The sequence below is a fragment of the Phacochoerus africanus genome, chromosome 4 (genome assembly GCF_016906955.1).
Source record: "Phacochoerus africanus isolate WHEZ1 chromosome 4, ROS_Pafr_v1, whole genome shotgun sequence".
NCBI classification, from domain to species: domain Eukaryota; kingdom Metazoa; phylum Chordata; class Mammalia; order Artiodactyla; family Suidae; genus Phacochoerus; species Phacochoerus africanus.
This window is the reverse complement of record NC_062547.1, coordinates 105,150,022-105,174,959: the sequence shown is the minus strand read 5'-3', so window position 1 is coordinate 105,174,959 and position 24,938 is coordinate 105,150,022. Positions and strand designations below refer to the sequence as shown.

The 24,938-nt window shown below is 34.8% G+C and overlaps 1 protein-coding gene across 3 annotated transcripts in view; it reads left to right on the top strand.

The window, feature by feature from the left end:
- CHD1 (chromodomain helicase DNA binding protein 1) overlaps positions 1 to 24,938 on the top strand; it is a 79,635-nt gene that overhangs the window by 42,505 nt on the left and 12,192 nt on the right. For 2 of the 3 annotated variants that reach the window (XM_047778362.1, XM_047778360.1), the window contains exons 16-30: positions 804 to 966; positions 1,814 to 1,966; positions 4,716 to 4,787; positions 5,241 to 5,390; positions 8,208 to 8,356; positions 8,731 to 8,827; positions 8,952 to 9,047; positions 14,183 to 14,359; positions 18,259 to 18,419; positions 19,946 to 19,987; positions 20,691 to 20,821; positions 21,624 to 21,762; positions 21,961 to 22,111; positions 23,256 to 23,378; positions 24,411 to 24,539. In XM_047778362.1, the coding sequence (XP_047634318.1) occupies positions 804 to 966; positions 1,814 to 1,966; positions 4,716 to 4,787; positions 5,241 to 5,390; positions 8,208 to 8,356; positions 8,731 to 8,827; positions 8,952 to 9,047; positions 14,183 to 14,359; positions 18,259 to 18,419; positions 19,946 to 19,987; positions 20,691 to 20,821; positions 21,624 to 21,762; positions 21,961 to 22,111; positions 23,256 to 23,378; positions 24,411 to 24,539 (1,933 nt within the window). The remainder of the gene's footprint in view (positions 1 to 803; positions 967 to 1,813; positions 1,967 to 4,715; positions 4,788 to 5,240; positions 5,391 to 8,207; positions 8,357 to 8,730; positions 8,828 to 8,951; positions 9,048 to 14,182; positions 14,360 to 18,258; positions 18,420 to 19,945; positions 19,988 to 20,690; positions 20,822 to 21,623; positions 21,763 to 21,960; positions 22,112 to 23,255; positions 23,379 to 24,410; positions 24,540 to 24,938) is intronic. The other variant, XM_047778361.1, reaches the window with a different exon arrangement.

The window sequence follows — 24,938 nt, the reverse complement described above, 5'->3', positions numbered from 1 at the left end:
GCTTCATGCATTTGATTTATTTGAATTCTCAGAAATATGTTTTATGATAATACCTGTAAGTGCCATCCACTTAAAAAATACATTTATATATAAATTTTACATTTTTATGATGGAAAATTGCAAACATATACAAAATAGGATAGTGTAATAAATTCCATCATTCAGCTTGATATTCAACTCATTTTATCTCTAACCACCTCCAGTTCCCTACTTTCTATTATCTTGGCACAAATCAGATATAATTGTTTCAAGTCCCTCTTAGGACTGACCAAAGAGAGAAAATCAAAAGTGTTAGTATAGATGATGGTGAGAAGAAATGTTTTGTATAGTTTGCAGTAATAAAATAACCACTTATAATTTTTCTCTAGGTTTTCATGAGTATTGTGTAATTGTAATCTAGAGAAGGCAGTGTGGCTAAACTAGGTATCCTCATGAACTTTTAGCTATCTGCATTAGCTGCCTAATATAGTAAAATTTATAGAAAGGTTAAGATAGGTAATGAAATTGACCATTTTAAAAATAAATTTTGGGGGAAAGGGTTTAATATGCTCTATTCACTATGTTACGTTAAGCCTTTACTGTGCGTAGATAATGGTTCTGATAACAAGTTTCATGTTCTCATAAGTCTTATGAATGAGTATAAATGTCTTGTGAACAAAGTTTGGTTCATTGCATATGCAGTTGAGCTTCATAATGGTGCACTTTTGCTTTGGTACTTGATTGATTTTTTTTTTTTTAATGATTTTAGAATTCATCCTGGTAAATGTTCTGCTACATCGTTTTCATAATTTTTTTTTGAACAGATGGATATTAACTAGGAATTACAAAGCCCTCAGCAAAGGTTCCAAGGGCAGTACCTCAGGCTTTTTGAATATTATGATGGAGCTAAAGAAATGTTGTAACCATTGCTACCTCATTAAACCACCAGATAATAATGAATTCTATAATAAACAGGAGGCCTTACAAGTAAGAATTTTAAAATTTTGTTACTTTGTGGTAAAGCAAAATTCTAGAAATGTTTACTTCAGTTGTAACTGAAAATGGCACAGTGCTTTAATATATTGGTTAGAAATTCTCTTTGGTTAATGGTATATTTAAGTAATGGTACTTGGGTTTTTTAGACTTTATAAAAAGGTTTAAAAATTATAATTTATCCAAGTAATCATTTTGATAATTCTTCTAAAAACAGATCTCTAACCATGAGCTGTCTCACACTTTATCTAGAAAAACCCTTAGCGTATTTGTATTCTTCATTTTCAGAAAAAATCAGTAATAGCAGTTGTGCTGAATTCATAACATGGGCAGTGGTAGTCTTAAGAAGACCATCTAGACCTTAGATCTTACCAGTCCTGTCACTTCTGGAAGATGAAGAGTGTGAAGAAGGCACAATTGCTATCCAGCCATAGTAGTGCTTTGAAGTGCTAGGATCGGTGACTGAGATAGATAAATTAGAGTACATTTTCTTATTCTTTCAAAAACTTTGGTTGCTTAATTGCTGCTTCTTTCAGTGTATTGTTTTTCAGCCAAGATTTTTGGAGAAATAAGCAAATAGAGTATAACAGTTCTGTTCTTTCCTCCAGAAAATACAACAAAAGCCTAGGTGCTAAATGGCAAGAAAAAAATGGTGTTCTTAAGCCATAGAATAAAGATAAAGGTTCTAAAAAATTTTGAAAGCTGAAATAAACTTTTAACACATTATGAAAATTTTAAATCTCAAAATAGTTAAAGAAACTGAAGTGTTGTGGGGCATTTGTTTCATTTGATTGGTTCTTTTAACATGTTATAATAGTTGTAATTTTTTGTTTCCTCATAGCACTTAATCCGTAGTAGCGGAAAATTAATTCTTCTTGACAAACTGTTAATTCGCCTAAGAGAGCGAGGCAATAGAGTTCTTATTTTTTCTCAAATGGTGCGGATGTTAGATATACTTGCAGAATATTTGAAATATCGTCAGTTCCCCTTTCAAGTAAGCATCTCATTTTTTGTCTTTTATTTTTTGCGATGTTTATTTTCTTTTAATGTTAAGTTTCTCTCATGTATTTCAAATCTAAAGAGGTAGCCATATGTAATAGGCTTTAGTCTGAGGAAGGACAAGAGAGAGCAATCCTTGTGAATGTTACCAGAACTGTTGCAGATTCTGAAAATTATATGATCATAATCTCATTCAAATGCATAGTTTGCTGAATTAAACTACATGATTTTAGGAAAGATGACCAAAATGGGCTTATATTCCATCTATTCAGTGTTGACTTTGAAATTCATTCAATATGATTATAGCTAATATGAATGAGCATTTAGAGTTGGGTTCTAGTCTTATATATAATATCTTATTTAAATCGTTATAGCAATTTTTTATACATTGCCTGGGATGTAGCAAACACTCAGCATATACAGCTAATAAATGATGTATATTTAGTGTAGGCAGTAAAATAGAAGTAGAATTATAATGATGAACCTCATCACACATAATCCCTGCTCTATTGGAGCTTACAACTTAATATGGGAGATAGACATTAAGCATGTAATTACAAATAAATGTAATGTTATAACTGTTAAAGAGCAGGTGTTGGGTGATATAAACATGATTGAGATACATGTAGGGAAAAATGTAAAGAATAAGAGTTTTTACTAATTGTAATTTTTAGTGAAAAAGAAACATAACACTTTAAATTTTTTTAATTTTGTTGTTTTGACATCTGTTATTTATCTAATGTGTAGTAAACACTTAATATATGTCAGACACTGTGGTAGGTGTTTTCCTGTGTTCTCTCACTGAATCCTCTATTTTATATAGAAAGTACTACTATTATGTTCATTTACTGAGGAGGAAACTGAGGTAGAGAAAAGGCAAGGTTCTTGCCCAGGGTACCCACAAAAATTCAGGATATTCAGATGTGGGCTGTTGAACCAGATTCCATGGTGTCCCAAATCAGTGACCCTCAAACTTTAAACCAGAGGGATTTTGCTGGATCCCTCTCTCATGATTTCATGGGTTTTTTTTTTTTTTTTGTCTTTTCTAGGGCCACTTCCCACAGCATATGGAGGTTCCCAGGCTAGGGGTCTAATCGGAGCTGTAGCCACCGGCCTATGCCAGAGCCACAGCAACTCTGGGTCCGAGCCGCATCTGCGACCTACTCTACAGCTCACGGCAATGTTGGGTCCTTAACCCACTGAGCAAGGCCAGGAATCGAACCCACAACCTCATGGTTCCTAGTCAGATTCGTTAATCACTGCACTGCGACGGGAACTTCTCTCTCACAATTTCTGATTCCATATGTTTAAATGAGTCTCCATAATTTTTTTTTTTGTCTTTTTGTCTTTTTTGTTGTTGTTGTTGTTGCTATTTCTTGGGCCGCTCCCGCGGCATATGGAGGTTCCCAGGCTAGGGGTTGAATCAGAGCTGTAGCCACCGGCCTACGCCAGAGCCACAGCAACGCAGGATCCGAGCCGCGTCTGCAACTACACCACAGCTCACGGCAACGCCGGATCGTTAACCCACTGAGCAAGGGCAGGGAGCGAACCTGCAACCTCATGGTTCCTAGTCGGATTCGTTAACCACTGCACCACAACGGGAACTCCGAGTCTCCATAATTTGTATTTCTGGGTTCTCGGGTGACATTGATGTGTTGGTCCATAACCACACTGTACTCAATCAGTGGGTTTTTATTTGTGTATTTCATTTTTGAAAGTTTTATTTTGAAGTATAGTTGATTTACAATGTTGTGATAATTTCTGTTCTACAACAAAATGATTCAGTTATATATGTACCCATCTCCATTCTTTCTCAGATTCTTTTCCCATATAGACCATCAGAATATTGAGTAGAGTTCCCTGTACTCTATACAGCAGGGCCCTCTTGGCCAATCATTCCATATATCACAGTGTCCATATGCCAATCCCAAACCCCTAGTCCATCCCCCCCTGCCCCCAACCTGTCCCCTTTGGTAACCATAAATTTGTTTCCAAAGTCTGTGAGTCTCTTTTGATTCTGTAAATTAATTTGTATCCTTTTTTTTAGATTCCACATAAAAGTGTTTTTAAACTGTGGGCTATAACCTGTTAATGCATCTGAGAAGCTGTTTAATGCATTGTACCAGTGTTTTTTTTTTTTTTTTTTTTTTTTTTTTTGATGGGGAGTTCTCCATCGTGGCACAGTGGAAGTGAATCTGACCTAGGAACCATGAGGTTGCAGGTTCGATTGCTGGCCTTGCTCAGTGGGTTAAGGATCCAGCATTGCCATGAGCTGTGTAGGTTATAGATGCTGCTCGGATCTGGTGTTACTGTGGCTGTGGTTTAGGCCTGCAACTGTAGCTACAATTAGACCCCTAGCCTGGGAATCCCCTTATGCCATGAGTGCGGCCCTAAAAAAAATAAAAGTTAAAAAAATAAAATAGATCATAACATACTGTGAATCCTCATATTTTATGTCATGAAACTTGGTTTGAGTGTATGGCTGTGAAATGTAAAGTGTATTCTTACATAAGTCTAAGTCATAATGACAGCTAGTACTATTATTTACTCTTAGGGAAAGGAGTGGTTAAGAGCACAGACTCTGGAGACAGGATGCCTGAGTATTGTTCCTAACTATAATAAGTACCTTGTAGTCTTAGCAAAAGCAGTGCTGCATTTTCATACTTATTTTCATAATTGATTTTAATTCCTTTTCAAAGTTTTGATTCTGTTACCATGCAGTATTTTAATGTGTTTTATTCCAGCGATTAGATGGATCAATAAAAGGGGAGCTGAGGAAACAAGCCCTAGATCATTTTAATGCTGAAGGATCAGAGGTATGAATGCTTTTAAAATTGTATTTAAGTTTTTTTAGTCATTATTCAAGTCATACTTCTGGTTAAAAAAACTTATTGGTGGTAACCGGTTTTGATTTGCAAGTGATGTTTCTAAATAAGTATCCTCTATTAAATCTGAAGAATTTTATCCATTTGTATCAATACTATTGCAATGTAGGATATTAAATTGCTTCAAAACAAATTAGCCCACTTTCATTTAGAATTCTTTTTGAATTGTTTATTATTCCCATGTATATGTTTGTATTTGGGATCTTATCGATAGGTTTTGCTAGAGGTTTATATATTTTATTAGTAATTTTAAAAACTACCTATCAGTTTTATCGGTAAAATATTTTTTAAATTCAAAAATTCAGTTGTAAAATTCTCACACTGCTTATTCTTGTTCGAAGTTTAGAAGAATTTAAAATAGTGCTTATTTATAATTCCTTACAGGATTTCTGCTTTTTGCTTTCCACAAGAGCTGGAGGTTTAGGAATTAACTTAGCCTCAGCTGACACTGTTGTTATATTTGATTCTGATTGGAATCCACAGAATGATCTTCAGGCACAGGCTAGAGCTCATCGAATTGGGCAAAAGAAGCAGGTATTTTTTATTCTCCTTATTTTATTCTTTTAGAATCTGTTTAGAAGTGATTTTGATTTATTCTCCTGGTAAGATCATTGGAACAGTCATATTGCTATTGAACAGAACAAAATCACCTGGAAATTTTGACAGAACTGAGTTAACTATGCCTGAATAGGATCATGCATTCTCCTTTGATCATATTCTCTTAACTGTAGAATACAGTGTTTCTTATTTAATATATAAACTTTAAAATGACTTCATATACTTATTTTACTGTTGAAAGAGACTTTGCTTATTAGTACATTGCTTCCTTTTTATTACCCTGTGCTTTCTCCACATACCCAAAGAGTCATCCTCATAGTTTTTGTACAACTCTCTGGCACAGTTGTAATAGCCCTTAAGAAAAACCATCTGTCATGTATTTTAATTCATTTACCTTTATCTAGAGTAGAGTTTCTCAAACTTCTTCAAAGTAGAGAATAGGGATAAGTAGCACACAGAGGCTTAGCACATTTTTTTGACTTTTTAAACTTCATATTTTCTATTGAAAAATAAATTCATAATCTAAAACTAAATAAATGTTTTACCCAGATAATTATAAAACAGATGGAAACTTGAAATAGGGATAACAACACACCAAGACAAATTATAGGCTGTCATATATGAGAGTGAGGAAAGAGGATAGTCTTACAGGTGATCTGGCCCTAAATGTATATGTGAAGAGTCAAAGTATTCCTCCTGTATTATGAATGAGATAGGGAACAGTGGTTAATTGTACTGAACATATACTTACAATATTGAAATGCTCAGCACATGGCTAGATTAAACACTCCATTTATACTACTTAAGGATCTTGGCCACTACATTTTCTAATATGGGATAGAAAATAGAGAATACATTAGGAAAAGAACAGTAAGACAAGATACTATAGAAAGCTGTGGTGGATCTTTGGAATGAATACCTGAGTAAAAACAAAATAATGCAATACAGGTTTTGTGTTAAAAGAGGTATAAATATGAAATATATTTTTATTAATGATTATTAGATACATTATTATTTCATTATTGGTGAAATACAAAATTCCTATGCTTCACGCCCTTGCTATTTTTAGTAGTAGATGGTTCTTAGTCTGACTGAAGGAGTCTAAGATCTCCTTTTAAATGTTTTCATGTAGCAGCTACAAAATAGTTTTAGGTTACTCGTACAGATGAATTTTATTGGTGATGCTGCTACTAAAAACATTTGTAAGTGATAACTTTTTATAAAGATCCAAACAATATAATATCCATTTATTTACTGACCTAAACAATAACTACATTCCTGAAAAAAATTGGTGTGTAATGTAACTCTAAAAACCTTTCATGTTTATATTAAAATAGTTATAATTTAGACTCAAGATAATTTAAAACAATGTTTTTTGCTCTTTTTTAGGGCCTTACCTGCAACATATGGAAGTTCCCAGGCTAAGGGTAGGATTGGAGCTGCAACTGCTGGCCTACCTCATAGCCACAGCAATTCGGGATCCAAGCCACGTCTGCAACCTACATCACAGCTCACAGTAACGCTGGATCCTTAACCCACTGAGTAAGGCCAGGGATTGAACCCTCATCCTCATGGATCATAGTCAGGTTTGTTAACCGCTGAGCCATGATGGGAACTCCTAAAACAGTTTTTAAAAATCATTTGAAAGATTTAGAGTTCCTTTTGTGGCTCAGCAGGTTAAGAACCTGACATAGTGTCTGTCCATGAGGATGCAGGTTCAATCCCTGGCATCACTCAGTGAATGGGTTAAGGATTCGGTGTTGCCTGTGGCTGAGGCATAGGCCTCCAGCTGCATCTCTGATTTGACCCTAGCCTAGGAACGTCCATATACTGCAAGGCGTGGCCCTAAAAAGAAAAGAAAAAAATCATTTGAAAGACTTGAAAAACATAGGTCCAATTTAATGAAGGATGCTGGGTATTCCAGGTCCCTATGCTGTAAATGCTCGTAAGTCCACCTAGTCACTGTGAAAACTAAAAATGTTCCCATAAATTTTCAGAGTATCCCTATATGGTGGTATTGTTTGATATAGAACCACTGACCTTGAGAAATAGGGCATATTTTTAACACATCACTTTTTGTCTGTTTTGGAGAGTTTCTTTTTTTTTTATGGCATGGCTTTATAAACATTAGCTTGAAAAGTGATTCATACAATTTTGGATTTTGTGGAATGATGAAATGATCAGAATCGAGGGAACTGAAATAAGATTGTCATAAATTTACTCCCCCCCCCAGCTAAAAGATAATTTAAAAATTACTGTCATTTCTCTAACAAAAGAAAAATAAGCAAATAAAATCTCTTAACCAAAATGTGAGAATGAAGGATATACTCTCAAAATAATAATTAAATTGAAGAAACTTAATTTTAAACATATTGCTTAAGTTTTTAAATTTTTATTTTTCTTTTGAGCAGTGAAAACTTCATGTTGAAGAAACTTCAGTCTGTGTACCAATATTGGGCATTTAACATGAGCAAAACAAATCCTTGTTACTTTAAGGTTTCATCGTGTGTATCTTTTTTTTTTTTTTTGGACTTTTTTCTAGGGCCGCACCCATGGCATATGGGGGTCCCAGGCTAGGGGTCTAATCGGAGCTGTAGCTGCCGGCCTATGCCAGAGCCACAGCAACGTGGGATCTGAGCTGCATCTGCGAACTACACCATAGCTCACGGCAACGCCAGATTCTTAACCCACTGAGCAAGGCCAGAAATCGAACCCACAACCTCATCGTTCCTAGTCGGATTCGTTAACCACTGAGCCACAGCAGGAACTCCTCACCATGTGTGTCTTTCACAGGTGAACATTTATCGTCTGGTTACAAAGGGATCAGTTGAAGAGGATATTCTTGAAAGGGCCAAAAAGAAGATGGTTTTAGATCATCTTGTGATTCAAAGAATGGACACCACTGGGAAGACAGTACTACACACAGGTTCTGCTCCCTCAAGGTAGTTACTTTACTAAAAAAAGTCCTCTTAGAATCATATTACACTCATTTTTATGAAATGTTACATACTGTAAGCAGATCACTGAATAGTGTGTCATTTTATTTTTTTGAAGCACTGAACTAATTTCTAGTTGGCAGCATACATTCAGTACATGGTTTCACTACTTTAGTTCTGTAATCTTGAGGGGAAACCCTTTAAGTTACAGGCTTCAAGTTCTTTGATTTTGAAATAAGTATACTAGTAATACCTCACCTATTTATCTCTGTCATATTAACTGTTGTAAAGGTGATTATGTCAATAATTCATAAAGGTGCTATATAAATATTGAATTAATGACTGTTAGTGTTAAGTGTTTTTGTTTTTCCTGATTTTAGTTCTACTCCTTTCAATAAAGAAGAGTTATCAGCCATTTTAAAGTTTGGTGCTGAGGAACTTTTTAAGGAGCCTGAAGGAGAAGAACAAGAGCCCCAGGTAAAAAAACAAAAAACAAAAAAACAAACTTGTCTTAAAATATGTCATTTTTTAAACTATAAATGTATATTTATTTTAAAATGTATTAATGTATTCTAAAATAAAGGTTTCTTTCTTATTTTAGGAAATGGATATAGATGAAATTTTGAAGAGGGCTGAAACCCATGAAAATGAACCAGGCCCTTTAACCGTTGGAGACGAATTACTTTCTCAGTTCAAGGTAGAGAGTTTCTCTTGATATTTTTCTTTATAATTATAAAAATTGAGAAGGAGTGACAATGTCTTATCATTTAGTGTTTTATTCATTTTTTTTTCTTTAAGCATGATCAGCAAGGTCATCTAAAAAAAATGTTTACCTGTGTCTTAAAATTTGCTGTGTGTATAAAAAATTTTTCTTTCTTATTCTTACAAACCAGCAGTGACCTGATTGGAAAGGGAGCAAATAACTTATGAACAGTTTTATTTCCACCACTGAAGACTTTTAGCTGATTTTGTATTGGAACAGTTTTTGACATTAGGTTACACATTATCACAACTAAGAAAACACAAGTAAATCAGTCAGAGTAAGCAAAGTAGGCAATAATACTGACAAATACTCCTGGTTAGGTGAGGGCTAAAAGGGTGCAAGGATTCCTAAAGCAAAAGAAGTCAACCAACCTTAGGTGTGTGCCATTTAGCCTTAAGAAGCGGGTTCCTCTATATCCTATTTTCCACAAGTTGAGGTTTTTAAGAAACAGTTCATGGCATTCATTCATTAAACAAATATTTATTGAACACCTGCAGTGTGCCACACACAGAGAAACAGCAGTAAATAAAAACTTTTATAATTTTAATGGGTCATTCTGGCTGTTAGGCAGAAGATTACTATAGTGGGCAAGAATTGAAGCAGGAAGATTATTTCAGCAATCCTGGTAAGAGGTGAAGGTTTCTGGAACTGCCATTCACTCTGGGTATAGTCTAATTCTTTTTTTCTTTTTCATTTTTTTTTTAAACACTGTTACACTGTTTGCTTTCATTTTTTTCCCCCCCCTCTTTTTGGGGCCTGCTGCATATGCAAGTTCCCAGGCCATGGGGTCGAATCAGCCATAGCTGCTGGCCTACACCACAGCCACAGCACTGCCAGATCTGAGCCGTGTCTGCAACCTACACCACAGCTCACGGTAACACCAGATCCTTAACCCACTGAGCAAGGCCAGGGATCAGACCTGCATCCTCATGGTTACTAATCAGATTCGTTTTCACTGAGCCACGACAGGAACTCCATCATTTCATTTATTTATTTAATTTGGGGTGGGGGTAGGGCGTCCCTGTGGCATATGGTAGTTCCCAGGCCAGGGATTCCCCACTGTGCTGGACTGGGGATTGAACCTGTTGCCTCAGCAGCAACCCCAGCTGTGGCAGGCACAATGCCAGATCCCTTAACCCCCTGTGCCACAATAGAAACTCCAACACTATTTATTTTCTTTTTAATTATTTCCCCAACACAATTTTTTGTGTGTGTGCTGTACAGCATGGTGACCCAGTTACACATACATGTATACATTCTTTTTTCTCACATTATCATGCTCCATCATAAGTGACTAGACGTAGTTCCCAGTGCTACACATCAGGATCTCATTGCTAATCCATTCCACAAGCAGTAGTTTGCATCTATTAACCCCAAGCTCCCCATCCACCCTCCTCCTTCCCCCTTGGCAATCACAAGTCTAGTCTCAAAGTCCATGATTTTCTTTTCTGTGGAAAGGTTCATTTGTGCCTTATATTAGATTTCAGATACAAGTGATATCATATGGTATTTGTCTCTCTCTTTCTGACTTACTTCACTCAGTATGAGAGTCTCTAGTTCCATCCATGTTGCTGCAAATGGCATTACTTTGTTCTTGTTTATGGCTGAGTAGTATTCCATTGTGTATGTATACCACATCTTCCTAATCCAGTCATTTGTCAGTGGACATAGGGGTTGTTTCTATGTCTTGAATATTGTGAATAGTGCTGCAATGAACATGTGGGTGCATGTATCTTTTTTAAGGAAAGTTTTGTCTGGATATATGCCCAAGAGTGGGATTGCTGGGTCATATGGTAGTTCTATGTAAAGATTTCTAAGGTACCTCCATACTGTTCTCCATAGTGGTTGTACCAGCTTACATTCCCACCAACAGTGCAGGAGGGTTCCCTTTTCTCCACACCCCCTTCAGCATTTTGTTATTTGTGAACTTATTAATGATAGTCATTCTGACTGGTGTGAGGTGGTATCTCATGGTAGTTTTGATTTGCATTTCTCTAATAATCAGTGATGTTGAGCATTTTTTCATGTGCTTATTGGCCATCTGTACATCTTCCTTGGGAAAATGTCTATTCAGGTCTTTTGCCCATTTTTCCATTGGGTTATTGGCTTTTTTGCTATTGAGTTTTGTAAGTTGCTTGTATATTCTAGATATTAAGCCCTTGTCAGCTGAATCATTTGAAACTATTTTCTCCCATTCTGTAAGTTGTCTTTTTGTTTTCTTTTTGGTTTCCTTTGCTGTGCAAAAGCTTGTCAATTTGATGAGGTCCCATTGGTTTATTTTTGCTTTTACTTCTGCTGCATTGGGAGACTGACCTGAGAAAACATTTGTAAGGTTGATGTCAGAGAATGTTTTGCCTATGTTGTCTTTCAGGAGTTTGATGGTGTCTTGTCTTATATTAAGTCTTTCAGCCATTTTGAGTTTATTTTTGTGCGTTGTGGGAGGGTGTGTTCTAGTTTCATTGATTTGCATGCAGCTGTCTAGGTTTCCCAGCAATGCTTGCTGAAGACTCTTTTTCCCATTTTATGTTCTTGCCTCCTTTGTCAAAGGTTAATTGACTGTATTGTCTGGGATTATTTCTGGGTTCTCCGTTCTGTTTCACTGGTCTGTCAATCTGTTTTGGTACCAGTACCACACTGTCTTGATAACTGTGGCTTTGTAATATTGCCTGAAGTCTGGGAGAGTTGTGCCTCCTGCTTGGTTTTTGTTCCTCAGAATTGCTTTGGCAATTCTGGATCTTTTGTGGTTCCACATAAATTTTTGAATTGTTTGTTCTAGTTCTGTGAAAAATGTCATGGGTAATTTGATAGGGATTGTATTAAATCTGTAGATTGTTTTGGGTAGTATGGCCGTTTTTAAGATATTAATTTTTCCAACCCACAAGGAATATCTTTCCATTTTTTTTGCTTCTTTAATTTCCTTTATTAATGTTTTATAGTTCTCAGCACGTAAGTCCTTTACCTCCTTGGTCAGGTGTATTCCCAGGTATTTAATTTTTTGGGGTGAAATTTTAAAAGGTAATGTATTTTTGTATCCCTTTTCTAATATTTCATTATTAGTATACAGAAATGCTACTGATTTATGAATGTTAATCTTATATCCTGCTACTTTGCTGAATTTGTTGATCAGTTTGAGTAGTTTTTGGGTTGAGTCCTGGAGTTTTCTGTATATAGTATCATGTCATCTGCGTACAGTGACAGTTTTACCTCTTCTCTTCCTATTCGGATGCCTTTTATTTCTTTTGTTTGTCTGATTGCTGTGGCTAGTACTTCCAGTACTATGTTGAATAACAGAGGTGAGAGTGGACAACTTTCTAGAGACCTACAGCCTGCAAAACTGAATCAAGAAGAAATAGATCAACTGAACAGACCGATCACTAGAAATGAAATTGAATGTGTCATAAAAACACTCCCTGCAAATAAAAGCTCAGGGCCAGATGGCTTCACAGGTGAATTCTACCAAACATACAAAGAGGAACTTACACCCACCCTCCTTAAAGGTTGAAGAAGGAACACTCCCAAAGACATTCTATGACACCACCATCACCATAATTCCAAAACCAGACAAAGATACCACCAAAAAAGAAAACTATAGGCCTATATCTTTGATGAATATAGACACAAAAATTCTCAACAAAATTTTAGCCATCCGAATCCAACAACATATCAAAAAGGTCATACACCACAACCAGGTTGGATTCATCCCATGTGCACAAGGATGGTTCAACATATGCAAATCAATCAACATCATATACCACATTAACAAAGGAAAAGTCAAAAATCACATGATCGTCTCAATAGATGCAGAGAAAGCATTTGACAAAGTCCAACATCCATTCATGATCAAAACTCTTACCAAAGTGGGTATAGAGGGAACATACCTTAACATAATCAAAGCCATTTATGACAAGCCCATAGCAATAATCAGTGGAGAAAAGCTGAAAGCTTCCCACTAAAATCTGGAACTATTTGCTTTTAATTGACTAATTGGCAGTTTGGAAAAAGTCAGTGCTAAGTCAACTTGAATAAATACAGATTATTTTTATACTAGTGAGTTGCTACTCATACACAGCTGGCTGTAAGGCTATCATCACATTTAGATAGTATACATGAGAAGAAAAAGCTCTATATTTTCAGACTCATCCTTACAGAGCATAAGCATAGTTTTCTTGTCTTTCCATCTGTCTGTAAGCTTTAATATACTAATAATGGCAGTTAGCTTTAGTGAGTGCTTTCTGTATACCATTTACTGTACAATTCCTTAAATGTATTATCTTGCTTAATCCTCACAAAAGTTAGTGTGCTGTTTCTATCCCTCTTTTTTTATTTTATTTATTTATTTATTTATTTATTTATTTAGTCTTTTTGCCATTTCTTGGGCCGCTCCCATGGCATATGGAGGTTCCCAGGCTAGGGGTCAAATCGGAGCTGTAGCTGCCAGCCTATGCCACAGCCACAGCAATGCAGGATCCGAGCCGCGTCTACGACCTACACCACAGCTCACGGCAACGCCGGTTCGTTAACCCACTGAGCAAGGCCAGGGATCGAACCCACAACCTCATGGGGTTGTGGCCACGACGGGAACTCCCCTCTTTTTTTAGAGATGAAGAAACTAGGGTTTAGGAAACCTAAATAAATATATCCATGGTCTCAGTGTTTCTTGTATCTTGTAATTAGCTTCTTTGGTGCTATTTTAATGATCATAAAAATAGGACTGTTGGATTGTTTTATAGCAATTGTAGTTGATGGACTGGTGTGGTGATTACTACAGAAGGTAACTTAGCGTATTACTACTGTAAATTACTTCATTGTTATTCTGTTAACTTCCTCTGTTTCTATTATAATAGTAGTTTTGTTGATCAGCAGGGCAAAGGAGAATCATTGCTGGAAGAGAATTCTTACAAGTCATTTCATTTGACCTTCTTTGACCTAGTGAGGAAATAAACTTAGTTTAGCAGTCATACTTGGATTAACCCATAGTCATATTCATTATCCTGAGGATATTTAAGTTTTATTGTCTTATTCTGGTATGCCTCTTCCTCCCTGCTTAAAAAAATTCTGGAATTTATCAGGTTGCCAACTTTTCAAATATGGATGAGGATGACATTGAGTTGGAACCTGAAAGAAATTCAAAGAATTGGGAAGAAATCATTCCTGAAGATCAAAGAAGACGATTAGAAGAAGAAGAAAGACAAAAGGAACTTGAAGAAATCTATATGCTCCCAAGAATGAGAAATTGTGCAAAACAGGTGACTTTAATTTAGAAGATATCTCTGTATTATAAGAATACTTACACCTGAATTTTTATGAGAAATACTGGTCCTTAAGTTTTTTCTTTTTTTAATTATAATGACTTCATCTGATTTGATAAAATCAGTTGGAAGGTGTTCTCTCTGTTTTTGGGAAGAGTTTGTATAGAATATATATTATTTCCTCATTAATGTTTGGCAGTGTTTGTCAGCAAAACTTAGGCTTGGAGTTTTGTTAAGGTTTTTTTGTTGTTAAGGTTTTTTTTTAACTATAACCTAATTTCTTTTATAGATATATAACTATTCAGATTATCTATTTCTTGAATGATTTTGGTTGTTTCAAAGAATTTGTTCATTTTATCCAAGTTGTTGAGCTTATTGGCATAAAATTATTCATGATACCCCTTAGCCTTTTGGTGACTATAAGATAATGAGTGATTTCCCTCTTTGCATTCCTAATGTTGGTAGTTTCTTGATCGTTCTAGCTAGTGGTTAATTTTATCCATCTTTTCAAAGAACCACGTTTTGGTTTCATTGATTTTCTGTTTTAAATTTCAGTGATTACAGCTTTTTATTATTTTTCCCTTTTAGTTTTGCTTTCTTTTTTTCTTTTGGGTCTAAAGGTGTAAACTTAGATTATTAAATCAAGACCTTCCTTTTCTAATATTAGCATTTAATGGTGCAAGTTTCCCACTAAGCCCTCCCTTTTCCAAATACCCTAAATTTTGATACCTGTCATGTTCTCATTTTCATTTTTTTCAAAATATAGTCTAACTTCTTTTGTGACTTCCTTTGTGACCCCTAGGGTTTTTTCAGAAGTGTGTTTGATTTTCAAATATTTGGGAGATTTTTCAAGTATCTTTGTTATTGATTTCTTATTTAATCCTTTAATGGTCATAGAGCATACCTTGTGTGATTAGAATTTTTAGAAATTTGTTGGTGTTTATTTTATGGTCCAGATGAACAAAATGTTATATTTTGAAATAATAGCAACTGTGCCATGCCAAGCTACATTGAGTCCTGTGGCAAAACGAAAAACTTAATGTTAGAACTCTTGGCATTAACTTCCATTTTTTAGAATACTATTGCTTTGCAAGATTATTTGTCTTGATTATTGTGGTTTTTTTAATATTTCCTTAAAAATGCCCCACCCTAGTCTAGTTTTTTTTTCTTTTGCTACAACCATACTAGGTCTTCTGTGTTGTCAGTTCAGTAGGTGAGGAGAATTTGATGAGGTTTCCTGCCTGTCCCCTCAGAGGTGACTGCTCTCTTTTTCCAGGCCTTTCTCTAATCTCCAGCCATGCTTCCAGTCTTGCTCATAAGCTCCTGGTGGAGGCTGATGGAGGTTGTGGTAAAGCATCTGAGAGTGGGTGCAGGTTCTCCGTGTGTCTTTGGTTCCCAGGGATCCTCTGCTCTCATGGGAGTCAACTCTTAGTCTTTAGCAAATATTAGCTGACTTTCCCCTTAACTGCTTTTATCTACTGTTCATGTTCTTCACAAGCAAGCCAGTGTTTGAGTCCCTTCTCTTCTTGTAATCTGCTGTATTTTCTTATATTTTAAACTAATAGATAGCCTTGTGATTTTTATGTGTTTAATGAAAGTTATAGTTTTGTATGTTAGGTTTGTTAGGGTGGGAGCAACCTACCAACTTTCTTCACCCCAGGCAGAAATGGAGCCAGGTAATTTGTGTTTGGCCTGAGATTGACAGTATACTTAGTTTCTTATTTGTGTTTATTTCTGCAAACCCATAAGGGTTTCTTTTTATAATGCCTGAGAAGCACACATTATATTATTAGATCTAGTGAGAGGCTAAAGGAAAGTTAGAATGAGTAAGAATGTTGTCATTGAGGATGTTCCTGTTGTGACTCGGAGGGTTAAGAGCCTGACACAGTGTTCTTGTTGGTGTTGAGGTTGTCTTGTTAGTGTTGCAGCAAGCTGCCATGTGGGTTGCAGACACAGTTCAGGATCCTGCATTGCTATGGTGTGTAGGCAGGCAGCTGCAGCTCCAATTTGACCCCTAGCCTGGGAACTTCCATAAGCCTCGGGTTAGGCTCTAAAAACAACAGAAAAATCCGTCATTGATTTTCCATTAGCTCTCAGCATATTAGGCTTTTAGAACTTTGGAAGAACTTCAAAGACTTGCAGAAAAATATTTTGAAATGTCTGTTAAAGAATTAATGAATATTACAAATGTGTTTTTATATGTATTCACTTGGTACTTTTTTCTTTTAAAAAGTCTTACCAACCTAATTAGTAGCTTTTAGAAGAAGAGGAAAAAAAATGACATCTGTTTACTCAGATATGTCATAGTAATAATATTATTGTGGTGTATAGGGATTTATGTACATATTCCCAATTTTTTAAAATACTTATCATTTGCCAGGTTTAACTGGAATCATACTAATTTAGAAATTGCTTCCTTTTTGACATTATATATTGTTAATTATTCTACAAAATTGTTAATGGCATCTCAGCTTTCTATTGTATAGGTTATTTGTCTAGTATTTTTTAAAATATATTATCTAATTTATTCATTGCCAGGAGGTCCTGTTATGGCTCAGTGCTAATGAACCTGACTAATTTCCATGAGGATTGTAGGTTTGATCCTTGGCCTCTCTCAGTGGGTTAAGGATCAGGCATTGCCATGGCTGTGGTGTAAGCTGGCAGCTGCAACTCCAAGTTGACCCCTGGCCTGGGAACTTCCATATGCCACAGGTGCAGCCCTAAAAAGACAAGATAATAAAAATAGTAATTTATTCATTGCCAGAATTTTCTTGCCAAGTTTTTTTTTTCTTTTTACTGCCGTACCTGCAGCATATAGAAGTTCCCAGGCTAGAGGTCGAATTGGAGCTACAGCTGCTGGTCTGCGTCACAGCAACACCAGTACTGAGCCACATCTGTAACCTACAACACAGCTCCTGGCAATGCTGAATCCTTAACCCACTAAATGAGGCCAGGGTTCAAACCTGCATCCTCAAGGACAATATGTTGGGTGAATATTTAGGTTGTTTGCAACTTTATGTGTTTTTACTTTTTTGATAAAAATGACTTTATTGGTCAGAGTTAGTTTACATTTCATTTTTTTTTGTCTTTTTTTTTGTCTTTTTGCTATTTCTTGCGCTGCTCCCGCGGCATATGGAGGTTTCCAGGCTAGGGGTCCAATCAGAGCTGTAGCCGCCACCTACACCAGAGCCACAGCAATGCCAGATCCGAGCCACGTCTGTGACCTACGCCACAGCCCACGGCAACGCCAGATCCTTAACCCACTGAGCAAGGCCAGGGATTGAACCCCGCAATCTCATGTTCCTAGTTGGATTTGTTAACCACTGAGCCACAACAGGAACTCCCTGTTTACATTTCTGATACCAGGAAAAATGCTTAGGAATTATGTTTCTGGGTGGGCAGAATGATAATTTTTAAGGTTTTTGATATAATACTGCCAAATTGCCCTTTTCCTTTTTAAATAGCCACTAGAGAAATTGGAACGTTTTTCTATACCATTACCAATATTGGCTATTATTGCTTGGTTATTGGTCAAGTTGATGAATTAGAAAAAGAATTGCATTGCATTGTTACTTTAATTTACATTTTAAGAAACTTATACCAGTGAGGTTTTATAATTTGCTGTTTGTTATTTGAGTAATTACTTGTTAATTACCTTTTACATATCTTTACAAAAGGACAATGGGTATTTTCCTGATGATTTATGATAGTGATTTAAGTCTTAAGGCTATTAATAACTCTTTGTCCTTAACATGCTGTATTTTCTCTTTAGTTTGGTTTTTATTTATAATGTTTTTTATACATGTTAATTTTGTCAATCTTTTATAAATTTTTTTTTTTGCTCTTAAAATAGAAGCCTATTTTAGCTTAGGAAGAATTTTGTTTTCAAATTCCAGATTAGCTTCAACGGAAGTGAAGGGAGGCGCAGCAGAAATAGGAGATACTCTGGATCTGATAGTGATTCGATCTCAGAAAGGAAAAGGCCAAAGAAACGTGGAAGACCACGAACTATCCCTCGGGAAAATATTAAAGGATTTAGTGATGCAGAAATTCGGCGGTAAGATGACATAAGACCATTTTACTTGCTTTTAGTAGAGGGTGAAATTAAAATATAGAAATTTTGTAATTTTTAAAGATTAAGATAGAAGTTTTAGAGAAGTGAAATATATAATTGTGTAGGGACTGGGTGGTTCTGCTTTTGGTTGTTCATTATAACTGAGGAAAAACATGTTTAGCATCTAATCTTTATGTGTTATTTATTTATTGTTACTCTATTTAGACTGCTAAATTATTTTGGTTTTATTAACCTGATTCAGAATAGTGGCCTTTTTGAATAATGAATGTATATTTCAATATATCAAATTATTTATTAAAAATTCTCACTGCATTCATGACTCCCAACATTACGCTGTTTTTATGTGAGAGTAACTTAGTTCCATATTTTTCTAGTTTTTTTACACTGAGGTGATTGACTTTTTGAAAATAAGTGTTAGAAGTATTTCTTGTATGTCCAAATAGTAAATAAGTAAGATTGGCCATGCAGGATAAATTTTAGTTTCCTTTCAAAATATTTAGGAGTTACTGTCATGGCTCAGAAATGAATTCGACTAGTATCCATGAGGATGCGGGTTCAATCCCTGGCCTTATTGAGTTGGTTAAGGATCCGGTGTTGCCATGAGCTGTGGTGTAGGTCACAGACAGACTCAGATCTTGCATTCCTGTGGCTGTGGTGTAGGCCAGCAGCTGTAGCTCCATTTTAACCCCTAGCCTGGGAACTTCCATATGCCACAGGTGTGGCCCTAAAAAGAAAAAAAAAAAAAGGAAAAGTGTTTATATATGCAGATAATTTATTTAAGGGGAATGAGATAACAGCTTACTTTGTTTATGTATTATTTTTGCTTATGAAATTTGTGAAAGGTTGTTACTGTATTTTGAGTTTTTTTCTTTCAAGCTATTGTAACTCTTATAAATCATAGACCTGACTGATTAAAGTTCTTATTTTTCCTACCAGAAAACTAAATATATTGTTAGATTTCATTTAGGTTACTTTTATGACCACTTGATTTGCTGGACTTTCTGCCTTTAGTTGAAGAGGCATTTCATCTTCTACTTTTCCTGGATATTTTCTCTCATCCATCAACCACTTGGGTAGCTTTGTTCTTAAGCAATAAGTATTTTTCCATTGTTGGTATAATACCATCATCTGAATCAAAACTATATTCAGTAAACTTTTATCAACACTGAAGTGTAAGGAGGTGTAATATGAATAATAATTCTGGAGACACTTCTTCTGGTAGCCTTGAACCTTTTTTGTTTTGTGAAAATAATAAAGTAATTTGTAAAATAAAATTTAGCTTCTATTGTTTTATTTATATTGGTTTCTAAACATCATCCTGGTGTTAAAATGTGTCTTACTTGGTGTATCTTAATGTTTTAATATTATTGATTCTAGCATAGTTTATTCATTCTGTTAGTAATAGTGCCTTGAATTAATTTTTACACTAGCAAGTATAAGCTTATTCTGTGTATTTTTTAACGACTAGTGAAGCCCACATTTAAATCAAAACAATTATTTTCTGTTAGGTTTATCAAGAGTTATAAGAAATTTGGTGGCCCTCTGGAAAGGTAAATACATTTGTCATTCTCAATAGAATTACAGAATGTGTGTTACATGCTGTCAGCTTTATTTACACTAATATTCAGTTTAGCTACATTAAATTTGCTGTAACAGGTATTTATAAAGAAAGCAAAGTATTATGTAGAAAGCAAATTTTAAATAGAATTTTTTAAAAAAGTATTTTGGTACTTTAGTCTCTAAAACTTTACAAATGAAGTTTTTTATAAACTGCATGGTCTGTAAAATACTTGCATTTTTATATTGTAAGGTATATTTCTAATGTTTTTTTCTTAGCTTTTCTTCACAAACTTATAAAATAGCATAAAATACTAGATTCATCCTTAGAGAAGTTGAGTTGGTAAATAAGTCTCTGCCTTTAAGACTGGTATTATTTAAGTTATCAATTATCCTAAATAATGTTATTGTTTGAATGTTATTTGGTGATTTGAATGTTATTTGTCCTTTGTTATGGCAAAATTCTGCTAGAGTGGTATAATTCTACTTTTCTCCCCAAAATTTTTGAGATGTTTTATATGAAGCTACAATAAAATAAGTACATAATTATTTTAGATGACAAAATATTTTAATATTAATCTTGTTCACATTATCTACTCTGTATAGTAATAAAAAATTATAGAACTTTGCTCTTACAATAAAATGGCTCCACTTTATTCTGCATATTTGCCTAAAGATTGTATTATTTTATTACAGATTAGATGCAATTGCTCGAGATGCTGAATTAGTTGATAAGTCAGAGACAGATCTCAGACGACTAGGAGAATTGGTACATAATGGTTGCATTAAAGCTTTAAAGGACAATTCTTCAGGAACAGAACGAACAGGTAATATTAAAATGAAAGTTATTTAGAGAGAAGTAAATGTAAGTTTCAAAATATGCTTTTACTGAGATAGGTATTATATCTTAAGTTATCTTTTCATCAGTATTAAAAGATGCTTTATAGAACAAATCAATGCCATTTCTGGGTAATAGGAGATGGAGAACAGAATTGAATTATTGAAGGCAGTATAATCAGTCTGTCTGGTATATTTCTGTCTGAGAGGTAACATCAGGAAGTATTGTTAGTTATACTGTATTTTTAGTATAGATGAAATATTGTAAGTATTCATTTGTGTTATTGCTCGGGGCATTGTTACTTCATTATACTTATTGCAAGTCATTTACCTAAATAAAAATATTTAGGAGTTCCAGGATGCCTCAGCAGGTTAAGGATCCAGTGTTATCACTGCTGTGGTGTAGGTTCGATCCCTGGCCTGGGAACTTCAGTATGCCGTGGGCATGGCCAAGAAAAAAAATATTGAGATAGTATTCAATAATTTTATGTACTGAAAAAAATCATACTAGAACTCTTATAGAAAGCCCCACAGTATTAAAAGATTGATGTATCTAGTGCATTTGATAAGTATGTGAAATGCTTTTTGTGAATTCTGTTAATCACTATTATGTATTGAAAAATCCGAGAGTGAAATTGAAGGTTTACCAGCAGGCCTCCCCTTAACAATAAATAAGTAATACTTATAAGTACACAAGTAATACTTACTAATGTAAGTAATAGCATATATTGCTTTGTATTTTGTAGAATTACATTTTTATACTTTTTAATACACCTTTTCAATTAAATTAAGGTGGCAGACTTGGAAAAGTTAAGGGTCCAACATTCCGAATATCAGGCGTACAGGTGAATGCCAAGCTAGTCATCTCCCATGAAGAAGAATTAATACCATTGCACAAATCCATTCCTTCAGATCCAGAAGAAAGAAAACAGTGAGTTGTTTACTTTTTCCATTGCAAAATATTTGTTATTCAATAATTCAGATATGAATTATACTATTTTTATGCCATTGGCCACTTTGAATCAAATGTTTTTTTAAAGTATAGTACTTTGAAGATCTAATGACTCAAATGTTTTTCAAAATTAATTTTTAACATAAATTTGACAGTGGTTATCAACTTTAATGCTAGGTATACCATCCCATGCCACACAAAGGCAGCTCATTTTGATATAGACTGGGGCAAAGAAGATGATTCCAATTTGTTAATTGGTATCTACGAATATGGCTATGGAAGCTGGGAAATGATAAAAATGGATCCTGACCTCAGTCTAACACACAAGGTACTTAAGTATTTCTTGATTCTGTTGACCATTGATGTTAAATTGAATTTTTGCTTTTAAATTATATTACAAATAAACTCAACTGGAAGTCAGGAAACCGCGGCTCTAGCTGTGTGTCCTTGGCTTCTTTGGAATCTGGTTTTCATGAAGGGATTGAATTTAAATGGTCTCTAAGATTTTTCCTTTACTCTGAAATTAGATTTTTGTTATTAAGACATAGGTATATTTTTCTTCATAGTATCAAGTTAAAAGTAAACCTCTTATTTAGTCATAAACTATTATTCAAGAGCAAAAAAGGAAGAGTTCCCGCTGTGGCACAGCGAGTTAAGGATCTAGCCTTGTCTCTCTGGTGGCACAAGTTCAATCCCTGACCCAGTGCAGTGGGTTAAGGATCTGGTATTGATGCAACTGTGCCTTGGATTTGATCCCTGGCCCGGCAACTTCCTTATGCTGTGGTTGTAGCCAAAAAAAAAAAAATGGGATTGTAAAATCATATATATCATGTTTACAATTTTTGGTGATGTGATGCTATCACACTACCTATAATCATTTCTTTGCTTAGAATGGAAAACATCGAAAGCATGGCCCTCTTTTTATCATTTAAGTTATACTTTGCTTCTTCATGGAAGAAGGTTCCCATTTAGATATTTGTAATTTGCAACCAACTGTAAGGCAAAATTTAAGTAGTTCATATTTTCACTGTAAAAGTTTCCTCACAGTGCATTCTTTGAATCATCTTCTGGATAGATGATTCTTTATATTCTGAGAATTTTTGTATACTTTATAATTATACTATTGAGAAAAGAAGGAAATCTAAGAATACTATAATGTTTAATAACACTGGATGCTAATACATCATTATAATATATTTGAAAGAAATTTCTAACCTCATACTTTGTAGTCTCATTTTGAATAAAGAGGGTTATTTTTCTCATGTATTTAGAATTCATTCCCAGGGAAGTTAAATCTTTGTCTCCAGCAGAGGTATAAAAAAATGTATTTTGCATTCTAAGTTGTTTATTCCCACAAATTTCAAGACTTGTAATTGTTAGTGAATTATGAATATTTTTAAAATAAGTACTTCCTAGATAATTATTATTTTTCATGTTATTTGTTAAAGACAGAATGAAAAATTGCTTTTCAGATTCTTCCAGATGATCCTGATAAAAAACCACAAGCAAAACAGTTACAGACACGTGCAGACTACCTCATCAAATTACTTAGTAAAGATCTTGCAAGAAAAGAAGCTCAGAGACTTTCTGGTGCAGTAAGTTAAATAAAATACAGTGCTTAGGAGCAGTTTACTTTTGATTAAGAAGTTTATTTTAGTAATCATCCTTGACACCTGTGGTTAACATGGGCTTATAAGTGTATTTTTCTGTAACTTAGTAGCTTTATTTGAATATGTTAATATTTTGCCTTAAACGATTTGAGCATTCATATTAAACTCTAGTGAGTCACATTTTCAGAAGTGGAATCTGTTGTTTTCTAGTATTTAGAGAGAATGAGCACAACTTATTTGGAGTGGAGTACTTTTTAAGAGGTCAGGCCTTCATTACTGTTTTGTGGGGCGGGGGTGAGGTTAGGTTTTTTTACTTCCTAGGGCTGCACCTGCAACATATGGAAGTTCCCAGGCTAGGGGTTGAATTGGAGCTGCAGCCACTGGCCTATGCCACAGCCACAGCCATGTAGGATACAAGCTATGTGTGCAGCCTACACCACAGCTCACAGCAGTGCCTGATCCTTAACCCACTGAGCCATGGCGGGAACTCCCCCGCCATTACTGCTTTATTTGAAGACATTGGGCACCTTAAGGAATAGCACTAAAGATCACTGAGCGTTTTTATTAGGGTAGGGTCTCCAAGTAGGAAAAAAGACAATAAAAGAGAGATAATTGGATACTTAGGCAACTTTTAAAAGTTTACTTATGACCACAGTGTCAGTAGCTACCTGTGTACTCTTAGAAATAATTTCTAATGCTATCTCTGGCAGTATCAAATTTAATTGACCATAATAATAATTTAGGAAGGTGAACAAAACTTTTTTCTATTTCTATTCGATTTTTAAAGGAGTCATTAACTGTAGTTGGTTAGCATTTATTCACATTAATTTGAATTTGATTCATTAAGTTATATTACTTTTGTTGATACAACTTTCTAAGATTGGTATAGCTTATTGCCAATAGATAAAGGATTGGCTAGGAATATGTTATTTTAGCTTTATAATTTAATGTTTAGGAATTTGGGGTTTTTTAAATGGAATCTATGGGGTTGGTTAGAATAAAAATAATTATTTTTAGGGAGGTTCAAAGAGGCGAAAAGCAAGAGCTAAGAAGAATAAAGCAATGAAGTCTATAAAAGTAAAAGAGGAAATAAAAAGTGATTCTTCTCCCTTGCCCTCAGAAAAGTCTGACGAAGATGATGATAAGGTAAGACTATGTTTTTGAAAAGCAACCTGTTATATAGAAAGGGAATATGGCATGTTTTTAGTATGCTTTACATTTAAAATATGTATTAAGGCTTGAAATTTTAGATACTGAAGTTCTTTTTTATAGTTCATTTCATCGTCTCATTTACAGAACAGAATTCTACCCATCCAGTAGAATATTATATATCACTAGAGGAATAGAGCAAAGGTCCTTCCTTTTCAAACATTTGCCATTGAATGACATTCTGTCTCCTTTAATTTTATTATGAATTTTGAGTGGGACTGGCTTACCTTATTTATAGGAAGGTAAATATTGCGTGTATCATTACTAATGGGATTCTGGGTTATTTCTCTCAGAATCTGCATACATGCAGTCCATAGTCATCAAAGAAAAGAAACT